Source organism: Nymphalis io, chromosome 27 (genome assembly GCF_905147045.1).
Source record: "Nymphalis io chromosome 27, ilAglIoxx1.1, whole genome shotgun sequence".
Taxonomy (NCBI): Eukaryota; Metazoa; Arthropoda; class Insecta; order Lepidoptera; family Nymphalidae; genus Nymphalis; species Nymphalis io.
In genome coordinates, this window is record NC_065914.1 from 5,899,918 (window position 1) to 5,921,575 (window position 21,658).

Below are 21,658 nucleotides of genomic sequence, written 5' to 3' on the forward strand. Positions count from 1 at the left end.
ACTTCAATGCTCTTAGAACTATTTTGATGCAGCAGTACTATCCTGTAAGAACTAATTTCATCAATCAAAAGTGAAGTTGACAACCAACTTATGGTGATATACTATTTTGACTCGTGTATTATTGAAATATTATGATTATTATGGTCATTTTCGCATATAACATACTGACAATTCGCGACCGTTTTCTGCGATGAGCTTCGAGCTTGTTCTTACAGAAAACACCCTACAGTTCCTAAACACGCATACATCATTATTTACGGGTTCATTAAAATCCTTTTTAAAAAATATATTTGGATACAAACTATTTATGAGCTGATTACGATAGCATCATAGATAAAGATACAGAAGTATCATCGCCATCCGCCGCCGCCGGCATCGCCATGTGAGTTTGTTTGTTCTGTTACGCTTTAACTTCTCAACTAATAAGCCGATCAATATATAATTTTGCATACACCTCGACAGGGTTTCAGAAAGAACATAGTCCACTCTCTATATGCAGACGAAGCCGCGAGCGGAAACTAGTGATGAGTAAATAATATGATAATACTGCAAAACGAAACAAGAAAGTGTTCAAATTCAGGATCAACAGCATAACGTGTTATCCGAGGCACAAGATTGTAAAACTTCGAACTTCCAAACTCTCGATAATTTCAACAGAAAAACTCAATGCCTATTTTATTGGGAACCCGATTTGAACCCAGGACATTGGAGTCTGCGATCCTTTAAACTAGCTACTAGTATTATAAAATTATTACACAACAATTTAGATGGTGTGTTTCATTTTCGAATGAATCGTATATATATATATATATATATATATATATATATATATATATATATATATATATATATATATATATATATATACATACATATACAGATTCCTATATGTTTATCTTCAAGCACACACTGTTAATCCTTCTTGATTACAAATAACCGCAAAGTTTGAAAACAGACTAGAATTGTAGCTAGTGTATATTGCGCGAAAACTTTATCCCCAACAAATTTGAGTGGTTTAATTTAAAACAACCCTATGTAAAAAAAATTTATATACAGGAAGGCGGACGAGCATATGTGCCACCTGATGGTAAGTGGTAACCAACGCCCATAGACATTGGCATTGTAAGAAATATTAACCATCGCTTGCATCACCAATGCGCCACCAACCTTGGACACTAAGATGTTATGTCCCTTGTGCCTGTAATTACACTGGCTCACTCACCCTTCAAACCGGTACACAACAATACCAAGTACTGCTGTTTTGCGGTAGAATATCTGATGAATGGGTAGGGTGGGTACCCTACCCCTGTGGGTAGGTACCCTACCCAGAGGAGCTTTTTTTCACTGGAAAAACGCGTTTACGCGTTTCCCCCACTTGAAGTGGGGGGGTATGTGGGACTCGCCGGCGCCTAGCATGTGCCGGAATACCCACTAAAAAACCAGCGTTACCCACACCGCCTTTTCGAGGGGCGTCACGGGATCGCTTGCGCATACTACCGTGACGCCCCGACGGTTGGCCTGCCTCTGCAGGCCTCCAAATCCTAGGGGGTTCTCTTTGTACCCTACAAAGACCCCCTAACCCCGGCAACACTTACGGCGGGAGGAGAAGATGCGCATAGCGCCAACGCCTTCTCCATGGTCTTATTCAGCGAAGCGAGTCAGCGGAGGCCCTCTTCTCACGCTCCCGCTCCGCTGCCTCCTTCTGCGACATGACATTTTCGCAGAAGGAGACCGTCTCCAACCAGCACCTCTCGCTACCAAGCATGGCGTTTATCACACTCGGCAGCGAGAGGTCTTCACCGACTAAGGCGGCCAGGGACAGGCGCTGAGGTCCCCAAACGGCACACTCCATCAGGTACGCTGTGTCCGAAAGCGCACCACACTCATGGCAGGAGGGTGTGACCTCCCGCCTCGCTATCCGGTGCAGGTACTTACCAACACAACCGTGTCCGGTAAGTACCTGCGTCAGCCTGAATATGAGACCCAGAGGAGCTTGCACAAAGCTCTACCAGCAGTAGATTATTCGACGACCAAGTTAGTCGCATTGATATGCGACAAGGGTCGTCGCACAACTTTGCCACAATGTTATGTCGACATAGCATAGCTGTATATTACTAGCAAGGATTAAGGGTAAATAAACATCGACGAAGTCGGATTTTTGTGTTTGCGCACTTATTTGACCACTATACTCCTTGCTGACTGCCTCGTTGGTTGGGTTGATGTAAGGCCGCAGACCCGGAGGTCCTGGATTCAATTCCCAGGTCGGGTCAATAAAAATTTATCGGGTTTTTCGGTCAAAAAATTCTCAGTAGCGTCTCGGAGTCTGGAAGTTGGAAGTGTGTACAATCCCGTGCCTCGAAAAGCACGTAAAACCGTTGGTCGTGCGCCTGAACTCTTTCCGGTCGTGTCGGATTGCCGTCCCATCGGATTTTGAGAGTTAGGGAATAGAGAGTGCACCTGTGTTTGCGCACACACTTGTGCACTATAATATTTCCCGCGCAGTTTAGCAGCCAATGTTTAGCCATGTTTGTGTATGTGGATGTTTGTTCATGAATTTCTGCAGCGTTTTGCTCGTTATTTTAAATATTCATGGTAGAATATTTATTTAATTGTAATAATAAGATTATTATTAGAATATATTGATAAATATAAAGATATAAATATTTTTTATAAGTCAATCACACCAAGTAATCCGTGCAATTAAACATAAATACATAAATAAATATACATAGACATAATTTGCTAAAACCTTATTACCCTTTTGGCTTTGTCGGAGTTAGATAATTATTATGCTGAAATGTTTTGCGAACGCTAGATTACAAACGAAGTTAGTCTGTCTGATTTTGTTTTTGAAATTTGTTATGAAGCAAGCTTGAACCCCAAAGAAGAAAATATGCTACTTATTTTATACCTAACGACTGTACCCGGAGGAGGTAACTACTACGCTTAAGGCCTTAACACGCGGGCGAAAACTATTATTCGACATACTAAAATAATTAGAATTGGTTTAATATTCACATCCAAGATGTAACCCACACATCCTAAGTGAAGAGAATCACAAACTTTTAAAAAGAAAATAATAAATACATAAGTACTAATTTATTAAATTTAAAAAAAGAATCGATATTATCAAAACATTCTAAAAAAATCATACTTACAGATTAAATAAAATTGATAAACAGCACGCAGTATTTACAAACAAATAAATCACTATTTTCACTATAGTGTTTGCGTTCCACTATATTTAAATCGGTATGCACAAATAATTCAAAATCGATTATTCATAATAAATTCCAATTATAAATTCAATTTTCAAATTTCACACAAACAACCTCTATTTTAAATTAAGAACGTTTCTATATTTTTATTTAAATCGAATGAAAAAAATTCAAAATCATTATTTTATTATTTGAAAGTCCACACTAAAATTAACTCGAACTGTTTCAGTTTGAAATTAGAACACAATCAGATGTTTTCTGTTTACATACAAGACGGACGTATTGTACCGCGGTGCATGTCTTTCGTAGCGTACACTTCGAAATGAAAGAGACAACAATATCATTATTTCAACCATCAATTCTGTCCATCCTTTTCTTATTTATATACAAAACACGTAACAAAACACTAAGTCTTTGTTAATTTAGCATTTGGCTTTGCATTCGCGTGCTATTTCGATTCGATTCCACGAATTCAAATTTATTGTTTTTTTTTTCTTTTTATAACGAAAACAAGTCTATGTCAAAGCTATTCAGTATATGGAAGTATAATAAGTCCATTTCACACGCGAACAATATTAATAATGTTCCAAGCCAAAACTCCGCGTTCGAAATTTGAGAAACGCGATAGACAACCGCTCCCCGTGATAGCGGAGACCACACTGAGTACATCTTTGTACGTCACACGTTCTTGTCTTCTTGGCAGCAATGTTGATCGCTTTTTAATTAATTCTTATTTGGTGCTGACATTGATAACTGAAGATTGGTTCGATATGACACAAATCTCTAGACTTCGAACTTAGCATTAATATACTCTTGACACTTTTGGAAAACGAATGGAATATTAAAAAAAAACTGCGTAAATTTTTACATATCACATATAACTTTGTTCTTCTTTTATCAATATACTATTCAATAAAATAAAATTTGTAATTATCAGAGATTATAAATAGATAATTATAAAAAACGCGCTGCATATTTTTCACAATTCACTTTTTTTTTTTTTACGGAACCGAATCACGTCGAGTCAAAGTCACTATTATGATCATAAAAAAGTTGCTGTCACAAAAGCGCGCGCAAACGTAACACAGATAACTATTACTTTTTTTTATTTATTCAATATGCGTCAAAAGCAATGTATTACTGGTTATATACTGATGACTGTCGGGTTGTCTAAATTTAAAATGCACTCAAGGTAAAACTGTACGTAAGGTTACATTTGACAATAACTCATTGTTTCTGCTTTTGTATTTATAAATATTAATGAGTTTTAAAATTTATCGTATTTCCTTACAAAAAAATAAGAATTTAAATTATATCATGTTTAAATTTTCAAAACATTTCACAAAATAAATACGCTATTGAATTAAGTATATTTTTATTTTTTTATATATGAACAACAAATTCCTAATTATTGACAACATTTAAATAGAATTTATAAAAAAAAAATCGAATTGAAACTTTTTAATTTAGTAGCATTAACATTTTTACAATATAAACATTCCAGCTTAGACTAGCGCATGCGCATTGAGATGACGCTGACGCCGCTACTCCTAGCACGAAATGCTGATGATGGAGTTTTAGTTGTAACAGATAAAAACAGCCATTTTGTTTTGAAACTATGATCCGACGAACCGACAGACGATAAAACAGAGGCTTCGAAAATATATTAAAAACAAAAATAACTCATATTTCAATTTAAAAAAAAAATTAACTTCAAAGAAGTTATATATTTTGTTGTAATAATAATTAAAAACAAAACTGAAAAAAAAAATACAAAGCGGTTTTATCCCAAAACAGTAGGGCTCCGTAAGAATAAACTCGAGAATATCGCGGAAAACGTCACGAAATGTCAAATATTATAATAATCATAAACATTTCACGGATGCGTAATGAAGTGAGTTCTTATAGAAAAGCACAGCTGATCTTCACCATCATCACCAACTAACCAGTACTGAGTAAAAATAAATCAAGATGGGAAATTAAAATGAATAAAAAGATAATTCGTCATCGTATTCGATAGAAAATTAAAAAAAAAAAAACAAAGAAAACAAAAATATTTTTATCAGCTAATTATATCGTGACAATGATCTATTACAAGACACACCATAGACACACCTCAAAATGGCGGCTCATTTTTGTCAATTAATTAACTAGTATAAACATGTCACACATCTGTAATCGATCAAACAAAACTTGGTCATACAATGTATTTTTATACTAAAAATACATATTAATATATGCTATTTATAAGGCTGTTAGTAGACTTTTTCGGCGATGACGTAGGCAATATGACTAGCCACCACAGGACTATATCACCATAGGATAGTTCATAAGTGTGAGCGCAAATACAGTTCAGGCGCAGGAACAACGCAGCTTTACATGTTTTGCGAGCCATTGGAGTGTACCGGTTACATCAGACTCGCTCTCTTATTCGGTGGCTTTGTGCATGCCCGCCTGGGTAGGTACTGGTGGTAGGGCTTTGTGCAAGCTCGTCTGGGTAGGTACCACCCACTCATCAGATATTCTACCGCAAAACAGCAATACTTGATATTGTTGTGTTCCGGTTTGAAGGGTGAGTGAGCCAGTGTAATTACAGGCACAAGGGACATAAAATCTTAGTTCCCAAGGTTGGTGGCGCATTGGCTATAAGCGATGGTTGACATTTCTTACAATGCCAATGTCTAAGGGCGTTTGGTGACCACTTACCATCAGGTGGCCCATATGCTCGTCCACCTTCCTATTCTATAAAAAAAAAAAAAAAACCACCCACATACTTCTACCGCCAAATAGCAATACTCAATATTGATTTAAGTTTGAAGAGCCAGTGTATCTGTGCCTAACAGGCACAAGACATAACATCTTCGTTCCCAAGGTTATGGCGCATTGCATTTTAATATTTCGTACCATCTATGGGCGGTAGTGACCACTGACCATCACGTGACCCATTTGCCTATCTACTTGTTTGTAAAAAAAAAAAAATGTCGCCCTCTTTTGACATTGACATTTGACTCAATTTCGTTTATAATTTAACCAAGCATCATTAATTTGCTTTGAAAATTACATAAGTTTTATTACTAAATCTAAATGACAATGTTCATTAACAAAATGGAACCTGTTTATAATAAATACCGGTTTTTTTATATTAATACTAATGTGATAATGATGCACGTTTAGTTTGTTTGTACGCGTTATATATATAATGTCATGATCTAAATTCTTTAGGCATTACATAGTCCATCTTTATAGATTACTAGTTTGCTGCTTTTAAGAGGAGGCAAGTGATAGGTAATTTATGTACTTTTCTGTACCCCTGATAGCTCATCAAATATATTTTTAACATTAATAAGTATACAGCACGCTAACCTTAGGGAGCAGAGCGGCAATGTTTACCGTGTGTGAAACAGCGCGAATGTGCTAAGCTTGTAATACCGTAACCGTAACAGCCTGTGAATTTCCCACTGCTGGGCTAAAGGCCTCCTCTCCTCTTTTTGAGGAGAAGGTTCGGAGCTTATTCCACCACGCTGCTCCAATGCGAGTTGGTAGAATTCACATGTGGCGGAACTTCAGTGAAATAAGACACATGCTGGTTTCCTCACGATGTTTTCCTTCACCGTAAAGCACGAGATGAATTATAATCACAAATTAAGCACATGAAAATTCAGTGGTGCTTGCCCGGGTTTGAACCCACGATCATCGGTTAAGATTCACGCGTTCTTACCACAGGGCCATCTCGGCTTTTTTTTCATCTAGCTTGTAATAATATATGTAGAAAGTTGAAGTTTAACGCGTTAATATAAAAACCTACTTAACTAAATAAACAAACAATCTTGGGAACTAAGATGTTATGTCACTTGTGCCCGTAATTACACCGGTTCATTCACCCTTCAAACCGGAACACAACAATACCGAGTACTGCTGTTTTGCGTTAGAATATCTGATGAGTGGGTGGTACCTACCCAGACTAGCTTGCACAAAGCCCTACCACCAGATATCACCAATAATATAAAACTAACATTAAAACAGTAATGCTTAACGGTGGCATCGCGTGGAGCTGACAGTCATTATTATAAAGTTTCGAGTATTTATATGATTGAACACGGTAATCTCATTAATTCAAAGTACGATTTGAATAATTATTTTTGCGGTAGATAGCCTGTTGGTTGAGCAACGCTATGGGCTATAGAACTTTATGCTATAACCCTTAGGAGAAGAAAGCTCTGAACGTTAACCAAAACAGTAAAAGCCTGTGAATGTCCCACTGCTGGGCTAAGGCCCTCTCTCCCTTTTTGAGGAGATGGTATGGAGCTTATTCCACCACGCTGCTCCATTGCGGGTAGGTAGAACACACATGTGGCAGAATTTTATTGAAATTAGACACATGTAGGTTTCCTCACAATATTTTCCTTCACCGTATAGCACGAGATGAATTATAATCACAAATTAAGCAGAAAATTCAGTGGTGCTTGCCCGGGTTTGAACCCACGATCATAGGTTAAGATTCACGCGTTCTTACCACTATGCCATCTCGGCTATATATAACCAATACAATATGGGTGAAATCGTACGGCACAATGAATTATGTTTTCTATATATAAAATTAACACTGTAGGAGATATTTAAGAATGTTGAAAAATAAAAAGTTAATCGTTCTATACCTTTAATATACATTGGACTAAGCCTAATTACAACTATTGACTGCGTCTTTGGTCCAATCGCCAGCCTAAAAGCCTGCAGACCTTGAGGTCTTCCATTCAAACAGTAGGTCAGGCCAATGAAAGGGTTGAACTCCCAGTGTTTTGGAGTTCAGTGTTTACAATTCCATGCCTCGAAAAGCACGTAAAGCCGCTGGTCCTGCACATCGAACACTTTCTGGATGTGCCAGATTTCCCTTAATTGAATTATGAGAATGAGGGGTCAAAGTATTCACTTGTACACTATAATTTCATATGCAGTAGCTGATCTTTCTAATCTTATCTTCTTATCATCATTACATTGTTAGCAATACCATAAAACTATCATAGTTTGCCGGTTTTTGGTCAGTGTAGCTAAAAGCAATATTTATAAAATTCACTCACCTCAGTGACGGTCTCCCCTTTGAAGAGATAGCACTGTAGGAGACCCTCCTTCTCATTGAGCAGTATGTAGAACAGTTCGTTTGGTCTTCCAGGCACTTGACTCGCTCTGAAAAGGGAATGGTAAATGTTTTCGTTACGACCAATAGATGGCGCTTTTCGATTTTATTATAATTTCTAAATCGCGCTGGCAAGATAACTGGTGCTAGATATGTGAGTCAAAATAATTAGTTACTTGTGCGACGCTTATGTGTATGTGACCAAACATATAGCACACATACATACGTCCTCCCTTGATGATAACGAGGTAAACCAAGGGACGGCCCGAGGCACCCTTCGAACGTGCATATGAGCCCGTAACAAAGCTCTGAACATCTGGCTTGAGTCTTAGTCACCTTCCTTCCCCATGTGACGCTGTCAAGGCCAATAGGGTCAAAGACGAGCCAACATATTCTAAACCAATATAATTCTGTTACTTAATAAGCTCACTTAAGAAAGCAAACTTATCTGCTTAATTTGTGTTTATATTAATCTCGTGCTCGTTTCGGATTAAAATCTGCCATGTTTACTGGTGGTAGGGCTTTGTGCAAGCCCGTGTGGGTAGATACCACCCACTCATCAGATATTCTACCGGAAAACTACTTGTTATTGTTGCGTTCCGGTTTGAAGGGTGAGCGAGCCAGTGTAATTACAGGCACAAGGGACATGTCATCTTAGTTCCCAATGTTGGTGGCGCATTGGCGATGTAAGCGATGGTTAACATTTTTAACAATGCTGATGTCTACGGGCGTTGGTGACCACTTACCATCAGGTGGCCCATATGCTCGTCCGCCAACCTATACTATAAAAAAATGTGTATCCAACCAGCTTTACAGAAGCGTAAAGAAATAAACCTCGAAACCTACTCATCAAGGGAGAGTAGACATTTGTCCAGCAATGGGATATTTACGCAAACCATTTGAACCAAATATTTCAAACACAATTACATTTATATTTTTTCACTAAGCAATATTAAGATTGAAATCTAGAAACGGAATTGAAATCTAGGTGGTAAGGTCCTCGACCTAGTTTCCATGCATGACCTAGCCCACATAGAAGCTTTATTGGCATAAAATATAACATCTATATATATATATACAAATGACCGCCAGCATCGCTGTAACCTTTACTTAATGTACTTTATGATTTCTTTCGTCTCAAACATTTGTATGTATTACATAATTTCAACGAAAGTACACAGGGTGGCTAGCGATTTGATAGACGCAGATTTTTATTTTTATCCTTTGGGCTATTGACGTCACCACAAACTTTATACTTACCCGGAGGGGAGCAAATTGAAATATTAATAATTCTGTAAGAACTCTGTTTTACGTTGATATGCTATTTTGATGCGTGTATCCTTTAATTGTTATAATTATTAGTCTGAATGTCGCATATCACTAACTGTCATTTCACGGCGGTGCTCTGCGCTGATTTTCGAGGTAGTTCTTAGGAATAACTCAACAGGCTTTGCTAGCAACCTTTACTAATATTATAAATGGGAAAGTAGCTCTATCTGCTACGCTTGCATGGCTAAACCGCTGAACCGATTTTGATACATTTTACTATACCAAAATTGAACGCTTGAACTCCAAGGAATGACATAGACTACATTTATCACACCTAACACCTGTCAACACTCCCCTCCCCCCTCCAAACTTGCTTATTATTTGCATATTATTTATATTACTTACCTTAATATATCGACCAATCGATGTATGATAATCGGTTCGAAATTTCCATTATAAGCCTTCAGACAGCCATCTTCCACTGCTATGCTTAGCTGTTAAACGATAAACAACATTAAATTATTTACTATTAGTAAAATTCTTTTAATCTCGGCCACCGCAGACATTCTCAAAAGATTAGCAAACTGCTCAGGACATATTATAGAGCATAGTTATGTGTGCAAATCACAGTCTAAGGTGGAGCGCGCTTGCTTAGAAGATGCCTATTAACTCTTGACTTGAGGTACCCTCATTGTAGGTGGTGAGGAAAACGGAGGTCGGAAGGGTATTCCAGATCTTAGCGGTGCGAATCAGAAACGAGGAAGCAAATCGTTTCGTACGTGTCTTAAATACGTCAACTACGTAAGGGTGCAAATCTTTATGCAATCCTGTCAGGGTAGCTATCACCCACTCAATACATATACTACCAAGATAGCAATAATTAGTATTACGTTCCGATTTGAAGGGGAGTGAGCCAGTGTAAACAAGCCCAAGGGACATTAACATCTTAGTTCCAAAATAACTGGTGAATTGGCAATTTAAGGGATGGTTAATATTTCTTACTGTGCCAATGTATTTCGGCATTGGTGATAACTTAACATCAGGAGCATGTCACTGCATCTATTTATTTTAAAAAAATGCGTGTTTCCGTTAAGAATTCTTGATAGCAGTTTAAGAGTTCAATTTGGCAGTTCACTTCCGTGCTTCGAAAAGCACGTAAAGCCGTCGATCCTGAACTCTCCGCATCCAATCGGATTATGAAAGTGAGGCATTAGAAAGTGCTCTTATATTTTCGCACACAATTGTGCAATATTATAATATATCTTCAATTGACGAATCATCGTTGAGCCTTTTTCACCAAAATCGTAAAAAACAGACAAACAGACATCTAATCATATCAAACAATTAATCATAAACATTATATATTTGTTCAGTGATACCAAATAATCTGAAAGGCAGACAAAATATTGAACTTTGTAAACGCATTCCCCTGTCTAACTTTCTAAAAACAAAATACCTTTTCTCTTGTCTCAGTCGCTCGTATTTCCCTCAACACCCAGGGCAACATGGAGATCGAGAATCTTCTATCCATCGCTGTATAGCCCAGATAAGTAACGGATGTCAGCTTCGTCTTCATTTTGATCTGGAATATTATCAAACATTAATTATCCAGTTATAGCTTCTCTGTCTAAGTGCTGAGCTGACTGGATGGGTTTAATATATTTTATTATAAACAACAATAAAAAAATACATAACACATGGATACAACCTAATTAGCATACAACTTAACGGCCTTAACGCTAAATCTCTTCCAAACAACCAACATTACTTTAAAATCATTTTATTCACTTTTTGCAGCGTGTTTAAGGCGGGTGTTGTGTAACTCGTTTTGGCGTCGGAGATTTCAAAACATCACACGTCATAAAAGCCCGAGTAGAATCAATCGTACAAACAATCGTTTGGATGTCCGATTACGAACGATATGGAGCTGTCCGATTCCGATTTGTACCCGAAAACAATCACACCATAGTCGTTTGTCTCCGGATCCCTGTACCAGTTTTATCGGCACGAGCGCGTAGATTATCTCAATGAACTAAACTGAGTTTCTTGCCGGTTCTTCTCAGTAGAATCTACTTTTCGAACGGTGACAGCTTTATTTTCAAATTTAACTTGTAAAATGACGATTCTAAAGCGCTGGTGATAACCTTCTTGAATCAAGTTTATTTTGACTTTGACATAAATATATATTATATTTCACGTTAAACACTTGTTGTTGCAAACTTTGTATATGCAAACGAATAAACTTAATTTTGGTACATATTCCATGATCGGTTTCTCGTCCACTACAAACAGTTCTTGACTAATATTTTTTTTGTTTATAATATAACACTATTATATTTAAATACTTATATCCACTTTTATTATACTTCCAAAGTTCCGATATCAACTTTGCCGCCATTCAAAACGCCATTTTTCAAGATTCCATGATAAAAAACATAGATTATTTATACAGATCTCAAACAATAAAATGTCATCTGAATTTCAATCTCAATGTTGTTTATTTGTCTTAAATTCGCTTACCATTGGAATCGGCTATAGTATATAAAGTCACCGAAAACTACTCAGTAGTGATTCTGTAAGAACTTAATTATGGTCAATGCCACAAATCACTTGCTGACATGTCACGAACGTTTACTGCGGTGAGTTTTTTTGTTCTTACAGAATAGCCCTATAATAAATGAATAGTTTTCAATTACCCAAATGTTGCCTGGTCGAAAGCGCTGTTAAGCGTCAACACATATTGTACTGTATTTCATGTTTCCACATCTTTATTAATAAATAAAAATAAATAAAAATCCGCTCCGGACGTTTCCGATTGATAGAAGGACGCACGCACATATTTACCATAATATTATTTAATCCAGTGTTTTTTATATATATATACAGGATTTGTTTAAACACTTTGTTTTGAATGTCTTACAAGTCAACAAGATTCAATACAGTCGCGTTTTCTGAGTTACGAGTAAAGCCGAATAAAGTCGTTCATACGTCACATGCGACTTCGAAGAAAAAGTAATCGTTTTTTAGACAGTAACCGGATAAAAGCGCCTCCGACATTTTACTATGCATAGAATTATTTACGTACGTTAATTTTAAGTTGCTATAACTTTTGATAGAATCAAACTATTTTGTTGACTGAATTGATTATATATATTGACATTATAATATTAATATTTGTAATTTTAGCCCAGAACAAAGGGACAGATATACAAAAATAAAGATTTTAGAACACGCAAGTAGCCATAATAACTTTAAAAAAGGCAGTTATTTTGAAATCATAGACAGTTAATTCAATTTTATTTATTTGTATATAGACTAAATTCGTTCACCACAAATGTATTTGTTCAATCAAATCTCAGATTTTCACATACAAAAAACATTTTACGCAAATAAACTATTTTTTATGATATTTGTTGGTTAAGTTAGAAAATATCGTGACTTCCAAGAGCTTCCAGGTCATGCGCTTATAATGATAATAAAGAAATATTATAAGAATAATCTGTCTTTTTACCCGTTCTAAAAAATTGGGTAACTTCGATAAAACCGCATTATACTATAGCGTGTTGATTCTCATGTTTGAATTAGGAAAATACACACAAATAAACTTTAATTTTACATTTTAATCAAACCTTTAATCAAACTATATTTCTAAAATTATCAATATCAAAATGGCTAATATATTTTTTTAGTAACGAATACGAATATTATTTTCGATATATTTATTTATGTATAACAAAGACAAAACAGTTCTAAGTTCAGTGCACTTTTGTTTGTAAGCCAATTATCTTGTTTATTTTTTGTTTGGTAGCTTACGATGAACTTTAGTTTTTTGTAAATTAATAATTTCGAATAAGAATAAAACATTCGAAATATGCAAATTTATATAATTGTTTTCCTCAAATTTTCAATAAAAAAATTGATTATGATCGAATTTCGACCACTGAGCGAACGTTACAAATAAGTAAAAACGCAAAACAAACGATGCCATATAAAAGTTTACTGCTTTATACATTTTTGATATCATTGTTTGATTTAATAAGGCACACCAACAATGATTTCACGAACCTATTACCGATCATAAATACATGTGAAATATTTTATTCTCATTACTTATAGGTATGGACTAGACAAAAATAATAAAAATTACAAGAAAGATATTGTTAAAATTAATTTAAAAAACTGGTAAAAATGTCGCTAGAATGATTTCGTCTAAATAAGTTTTACTTATAATCACAATTTTTCTATAGTGGGTCATTATTTTATCGATAATACGCATTTGTACTGTATATAAAAATTATATTTATAAATCATGTGTGTTATTGACAATAAAATCTTACCCAAGAAAATAGAGGTTTAATATTCAAAATCCGAACGCCGAAACCACGGTTACGTCAAAATCGATAATGATGACAAAAGTACACATAACACATACATAGCGTAACTAATTCACAAAGAAAATGCACATTTTTCACATCGTTTCAATAAATATACTATACATCCGGATAAAATGCGTATAATAAAAATATATACACAACAATTTTTCACAACCGACTCAATGAACGGCTAAAGGATAACGCGAAGGTATCTACTGAAAGGGATAACTTTATGAAGGACAGAGTTCTGCGATATTCTGTCTCCTTCTATGCGATAAAGAAATATGAAAAGTCGTATATGTTCATCTCTTTCTAATTCAATTTAATTATTTACTTTTGTGTACAGCATCATCTGTCGTTACAAGATCGCAATGTAGAAAGTATCATAAGTTGAAATAGTTACAAAACATTACGTAAGATGGCGCTGACAATATAATTTATGCACACTATAAATTATTTTGCCTAATTTCATGCAAACGATATAAATATCATCGAATTTTAATCGAAGACGTTACCAATAAGTACTATGAATTAACCCACTAAGCTTTATACAAATTATAATTATTTTAAGTAACGCTGTGTTATTTTAAACAATTTACATATTTAAAGTGAAACTCGGTGGACCCTGGCATTACTATGCCGGAAAAACGCTAGGCAAAAGAAGACAGAGAAACTTTCACAATCGACTCGACACTAAACACTTAAAATGGCTACATGAATAAATTATTCATAATATGACAATAACTCCTACTTTGAACCTACTTACAACAACTTTTGTAAGCATTTGCTTGTGTTAACTTATTTATTCTTTGTATTCATTAAAAACCTATTTAAAAATATATTAAAATTAAAACAGTATTGAAACAAAATACTTCTCGATACTAGATGGCACTTAAGTATAATTTTTTAAATCTTATAGTATTTCTATGAAATTGAAAATTTGAAAAATATGATATTATACATGTAAAAAGAAGTATGATAAATAATTTTTAACTTTTTAATATTATTATTATTTGAAATATTCTTACTATAAACGTATTTTTTACTTAATAGTTTATTTTTATAAACTAGCAGCTTATCGCATACTTAAATTTAATCTGGCTTATTCCCTCGAATCGGACACTTTTTATGGCTTCTTGGTGGCATTGACGCCCAATCAGAACCACGTGCTAACCCAGCCCGGCTGGTTAATCAGCCAATAAAATTTAAAATAGCTATACGTATTTAATCAAATGATTAATTTTAATTAAATAAACATATGTCTGCGCTTAGTTCCTATTATGTCCGTGCGTAACTAGCGCTGCTATACTTTTTAAAATGTGGGTAAATTTATTATGCTATCGTGATTATGTTTTCATTTTGAGTGAATTGTGAAATTTTTCATAAGAAGGTTTTAATTAAAATGCTGTTGTAACAGGTATTTATATTTTTCTATAATTTAACAGATTTATTAATAATTTTGTGTCTTAATAATGTTCTTAAAAGTTAAGTTTAATATAACGTGATATTTAAAATAATAATTTGTTATCTTATGTATGTTATAAATTTCTCTTTTCTTGTGACATATTTTTGTATGAGTATGTATGGCAGAATTATCAGAGATTTTGTGGTTTTAATTATTTGTATATATATATATTTTAATAATTATTAGTATTTATAGTTATATATTTTTTTTATTAGAATTTCTGGATAGTTAGTCTTCAACGTCTATAATATGATTATTTTTTCTTTAATTACATAACTTGATTGGACTTATGTAAGCATCAAAAAATATTTAACAGAAATTATATTAAAATTTATTACAATAGTATACATGTATACTGAATTATATACACAGTATGTTTTATTATTTACAACCTGAGACCTAATAATTTCTTAAAGACGGCTCATATATTAGATTTAAGTAAACGATGAATATATATTATATTGACTGTTGTTTCTAAATCATCATCAGCCGAAAGACGTCCACTGCTGGACAAAGGCCTCCCCCAAGGATTTCCACGTTGGCCGATCTTGCGCTGCCCGCATCCAACGGCTTCCCGCGACTCGTTCTAAGTCGTCGGTCCACCTTGTAGGGGGCCTGCCCACGCTGCGTCTTCCGGTTCGTGGTCGCCACTCGAGAACCTTTCTGCCCCAGCGGCCGTCGGTTCTGCGAGCAATGTGCCCCGCCCACTGCCACTTCAATTTAGCAATTCTTCGGGCTATGTCGGTTACTTTGGTTCGCCTGCGGATTTCATCATTTCTGATTCGATCTCGCAGAGAAGCTCCGAGCATAGCCCTCTCCATTGCCCTTTGAGTGACCTTGAGCCTTCTTATGAGGCCCATTGTGAGCGACCACGTCTCTGATCCATACGTCATCACTGGCAACACACACTGGTCGAAGACTTTCGACTTGAGACACTGCGGTATTTGGGATGAGAAGATATCGTGTAGCTTCCCGAACGCTGCCCAGCCGAGTTGAATTCGACGATTTACCTCTTTCTCGAAGTTGGACCTACCTAGTTGGATGGTCTGACCTAGGTAGACATAGTTGTCTACAACTTCGAGTGCAGAATTTCCAACCTTGACTTGAGTGGGTGCAACATGGATGTTCGACATGATTTTCGTCTTGTCCATGTTCATTTTTAGACCCACTTGTTGGGAAACCCTGCTGAGGTCATCGAGCATAGTGCCGAGGTCTTCCAAGGTCTCAGCCATAATTACAATGTCATCGGCAAATCGAAGATGAGTGATGTACTCGCCGTTAATATTGATGCCAAGTCCGTTCCAGTCCAGAAGCTTGAAAACATCTTCCAATGCAGCGGTAAACAGTTTCGGAGATATCACGTCTCCCTGTCTTACACCTCTCTGCAGTTGGATAGGTTTTGAGTTCTGATCCTGGAGTCGGATCGACATGGTGGCGTTCTCGTACAAGCACTTTAACACCCTGATATACCGATAATCAATTTGGCACCTTTGAAGAGAATTCAGCACAGCCCAGGTTTCGATCGAATCAAAGGCTTTCTCATAGTCCACAAACGCTAAGCAAAGTGGCTGGTTATACTCCTCAGTCTTCTGTATAACTTGCCGCAGCGTATGTATGTGGTCTATGGTGCTAAAGCCTTTCCGGAATCCGGCTTGTTCGGGTGGCTGGAAGTCGTCAAGCCTTTGCTCGAGACGATTCGTAATGACTCTCGAAAACAACTTGTAAACATGACTCAGCAGTGAGATGGGCCTGTAATTCTTCAGAAGGGTTTTATCACCCTTCTTAAAGAAAAGTACCACCACACTTCTGTGCCATGCTTTTGGCGTTTGACCTTTGGCAATGACGGAGTTAAAAAGCCTCTGAAGAGCCCTGAGGATCGGTGTACCACCCGCCTTCAGAAGCTCGGCTGTAATACCATCATCACCAGGTGCCTTGTTGTTTTTGAGTTGTCCGAGAGCCATTCTAATCTCGAAAAGACTGACGTCCTGAAAATCTTCAGTGTAGTGTCGGGTTAGTCTTGCTCTGGGATCTGCAGCATGACTACTGACAGGTGATTGAGCTGTCGTGTACAGCTGACCGTAGAACTTCTCAACCTCTTCCAACAGCTCAGATCTTGACGTGACTATTCTGCCATCCTCAGTTTTCAGCCTTGTCAGTTGACTCTGACCAACAGACAGATCTCTGGCGAACACTTTAGAGCCTTTGTTCCGCTCGATGGCCTCTTTAATGCGCATTGTATTAAATTGGCGAGTGTCGCGAGTTAGAGACTTTGAAATCCGTCTGTTGATCAGCCGATAGCCGGCAGCATCAGCTGGGGACGTCAGAATCATTTTCCGTCTTTCCTCCATAAGCCGTAGGGTAGAGGCAGAGATCTTTTTGGTTCCTTTTGTACGGCTGGTCTTGAAGGTCTTAGACCCAGCCGTACGGACAGTTTCCACAAGCCTGTCGTTGTATGTGTCCACTTCCTCGCAGTCTGCTAGGCAATCGAATCGGTTTTGGAGTTCGAGCTGAAAGGCTTCGGGATTTCGGATTTGAAGAGGTGATGGTCGGAGCGTAGACTTCATCAGTCGGGACCTCTGGAGTTTAACATTGATATTTAACGAGCCTCTTACGAGTCTGTGATCGCTCCCAGTTTTGACTGCATTGATCACGGAGACGTCATTAAATATTTGTCTTCTCGTCGACAAGATGAAGTCTATCTCATTCTTGGTTTTCCCATCAGGGCTCACCCAGGTCCATTTACGCTGACCTGGCTTCTTGAAAAAGGAGTTCATCATAAAGAGTCCCTCCTTCTCCATAAAGTCGGCCAACATCTGGCCCCGAGTGTTGCGGTCTCCAATTCCATGAGGTCCCACCTTTAACTCATCACCGAATCGTTTGCCCAGCTTCGCGTTGAAGTCCCCCTCGCGTTGAAGTCCCCCTGTTTCTAAATATATACTTGAAAGTGTATCGTATGTTCTTAAAAAAAAAAGATTTTTCTAGAAATTATAACGCTTAATAATAGGAGCAAGACTACGAGTTCCTTCGTGGATGTGTGTTACGTATATACGAGTATTTTTTGAACAACAGTCAAATTCGTTCTTTGTGTCTTAAAAGATATTTTCACCTTGTGTGGAATAAAATATATAAATATGTTCACTGTGAATAATTGTCGGATCCATCCGACTGTCCGAGTCTCCAGACTGAGAGCTGAAGATCGAGCTCAGTGTACGACAAACGTTGGTGATGAAAGCAGAGTTTCTTTCTTCTTCAACTCTTTTAGTATTGTAAGAAGTATGACATAGGCAGTGCTTTGATTTAGCTGAGCGGCATAATTATTGTAAATCTGACTATTTTGACAATGATTTGCCGTCAGTGTTCAATTGTCTATTAAAATATAGATTATAGAAAACGCGAGAAATTTTTTTGGTTACTTTCGCTTAGCATATATATATATTTATATATCACATTTTTTATACTCTTTTGTGTAACATTTGTGCGCTTATATGTGATATTATAATTCAAATAAGTATACAATATATATCAAGCAAATAAAAATCTGAAAACGCTTCGTAACTAACTCGTGAAATATGAAAAACCGACTAACATTGATACGCTGTTTTGATACTTGTATACTTTAAATTATTATGGTCATTATATTATATAGCCTATTCCAGTTCGAGGATATAGTCTATAGCCTATTCCAATTACAAGAAAACAAATAAATAACTTGGATGGACGGCATTCCGACACGACCAGAAAGAGTTCAAGCGCTAGTCCAACGGCTTTACTGAAGCACGGGAGTGTACACACTTCCATCTTCCAGACTCCGGTCTGCTACTGAGAATCTTCTACAGAAAAAACCAATAGCATTTTATCGACCCGATCTGGCGTTCGAACCCAGGACCTCGGGTTCTGCGGCCTTATAGCCACTAGACCAACGAGGCGGTCAATGCATTATATAGCAGAACCATTAGCAAATCTACTGGTGGTAGGGCTTTGTGCAAGCTCGTCTGGGTAGGTACCACCCACTCATCAGATATTCTACCGCAAAACAGCAATACTTGATATTGTTGTGTTCCGGTTTGAAGGGTGAGTGAGCCAGTGTAATTACAGGCACAAGGGACATAAAATCTTAGTACCCAAGGTTGGTGGCGCATTGGCTATGTAAGCGATGGTTGACATTTCTTACAATACCAATGTCTAAGAGCGTTGGTGACCACTTACCATCAGGTGGCCCATATGCTCGTCCGCCTTCCAATTCTATAAAAAAAAAAACTCTGTCTGAGTGTCACGCTCTCACGTCTAGAACACTGAACCGATTTTGATGTAATTTATTATGAAGCAAGCTTGAACCCCGAGAGAGGACATAGGCTATTTTTATATAACAATCCCTCCTCCCAACACCAATATTTCCCCCCCTTACGATATATATTAATATAAATTAATTAATTATTATATTTATCTTCTCAGCTTAAAATGGATATCGTACAAGGCTTCACGAACTCGTCAACGGTGTCAATAGTTGAATCCAGTACTGAAGAACGTCAGAAAAAGCGGTGCTTCTTCAAAAAGAATGGCATCCTGACCACCAGCGATTCGAGTTGCGACGCTGATGTCTCCGCAATCGATTGTGAACGGTAAGTTATGGAGTTACCCAAGATGATGGTAAATCACAGTTCGTTTTATAAAGCTAATACTTTACTTGGTGGTTATGCTTTGTGCAAGGTCTGGGTACCACCCACTCATCAGATATTCAACCGCCAAACAGCTATAAGAATTGTTGTGCTCCGATTTGAAGCTTGATTGAGCCAGTGTAACTACATGCACAAGGGACATAACATCTTAGTTCCCCAGTTTGTCAGCGCATTGACGATTTAAGCAATGGTTAAAAAAAATTACAGCTCTAATGTGAGGGCGCTAATTACACCCTACACTAATAGTAAAAAAGGGACCTCTCCTGCTCTTTATGAGTTAAAGAATAATACAGATTATTTATCTCATCCTGATCTTTTTTATTCTTCTCACGCGCATAATTATTAAAATTAAAATAATATTTCTCAATACATTTAAAAAGATACCAAACTAAAATTAATATTCTTTGAATAAAGTCTTTCTCTTTTACTTGACTTGAGTTAAACATTGAATATCTAATACCTTTTAAAATATAATATATACATAATTACATGTAAAAAAAAAATACAATTAATTTTCAATAAACATAAAAATTCACAAAACATTTCATTATCGTATCAATGTAACACATAATTGATTATATAAACGTTAAATATATTCTAATACAAATTCACAATGCTAAGCATAGGTTAGTTTTAGAGGTCAAGTCGTCAAGGTTATTTAACCGGTAACCGGTTCAAACTAGTTTCTATCGGATTGAACTAGTTCATGTAAGAACCATCTAAAATTTAAATGATTTGAATAAATATGGTTTTATTAAAAGGAAAACTGTGTGCAAATTATTGTCCTCGAAGAAAATTATGATATTTTTCTTTTAGTTTTAACCAAAATATACAAAATATTATATAAAGTACTTGTTTTTGCGCGCGGCTAATGCGGATAATAAACCACAAAAATAAATAAACTGTGAATTCATTTTCTATAGTAATTAACTTGTATTGTCAACAATGAAATTAAAAAAAGAAAATTATAACTTTAATTTACTTGGTGGTAGGCCGTTTTGCAAGCCCGTCTGGGTAAGTACCACCTATTCAGCAAATAATCGCCAAACAGTAATACTTACCAGCATACTTAGCGATTTATTGTTGTGTTCCTGGGGGTGGTGAGTGATCCAGTGTAACTATAGGCATAAGGGTCATAACATCTTAGTACCCTGGATGATTAGTACTTCTTACGTCTAGGGCCGTCACCACTTCTTATTTTATTTTTTATTTTAATTTATTAGGAGCTCCAAGAAGGAATATACATAACAAGCTTTAATATAATATGAGAGTTATAAATCTATGTGCAGTTACAGGAAACCACAGCATCCATCACATATAACTATAATCATAATCAACAGCCAATCGTTGTCCACTGCTGAACATAGGCCTCTCCCAAACATATAACTAAGTAACAGCTAATATAAATAGTAAAATTGAAATTAAGAACTTAACAAATTTAAAGTGATATGACTTAAATAACTAAAACAAAAAACAGAACTTATGTTAAATGACTAAAATTTAGGAATAAAATTTGAAAGTTAAAA

The 21,658-nt window shown here is 36.3% G+C and overlaps 2 protein-coding genes across 5 annotated transcripts in view; one reads left to right on the forward strand and one right to left on the reverse strand.

The window, feature by feature from the left end:
• LOC126778783 (TBC1 domain family member 4-like) overlaps positions 1-14,189 on the reverse strand; it is a 54,725-nt gene extending 40,536 nt beyond the window's left edge. For 2 of the 4 annotated variants that reach the window (XM_050502433.1, XM_050502432.1), the window contains exons 1-4: positions 13,956-14,189; positions 11,075-11,200; positions 10,024-10,112; positions 8,294-8,399 (exon numbers count right to left, since the gene is read on the reverse strand). In XM_050502433.1, coding sequence (XP_050358390.1) covers positions 8,294-8,399; positions 10,024-10,112; positions 11,075-11,194 — 315 coding nt within the window. In that variant the 5' untranslated portion in view covers positions 11,195-11,200; positions 13,956-14,189. Of the gene's footprint in view, positions 1-3,158; positions 4,045-8,293; positions 8,400-10,023; positions 10,113-11,074; positions 11,201-13,955 lie in introns of those variants that run through there. The other 2 variants (XM_050502435.1, XM_050502436.1) reach the window with 2 other exon arrangements.
• A 1,099-nt stretch (positions 14,190-15,288) lies between these two features.
• Positions 15,289-21,658, forward strand: part of LOC126778806 (P protein-like) — a 58,576-nt gene continuing 52,206 nt past the window's right edge. Inside the window, exons 1-2 of the mRNA XM_050502490.1 lie at positions 15,289-15,408; positions 19,909-20,075. Of these exons, the coding sequence (XP_050358447.1) occupies positions 19,915-20,075 (161 nt within the window). The 5' untranslated portion in view covers positions 15,289-15,408; positions 19,909-19,914. The remainder of the gene's footprint in view (positions 15,409-19,908; positions 20,076-21,658) is intronic.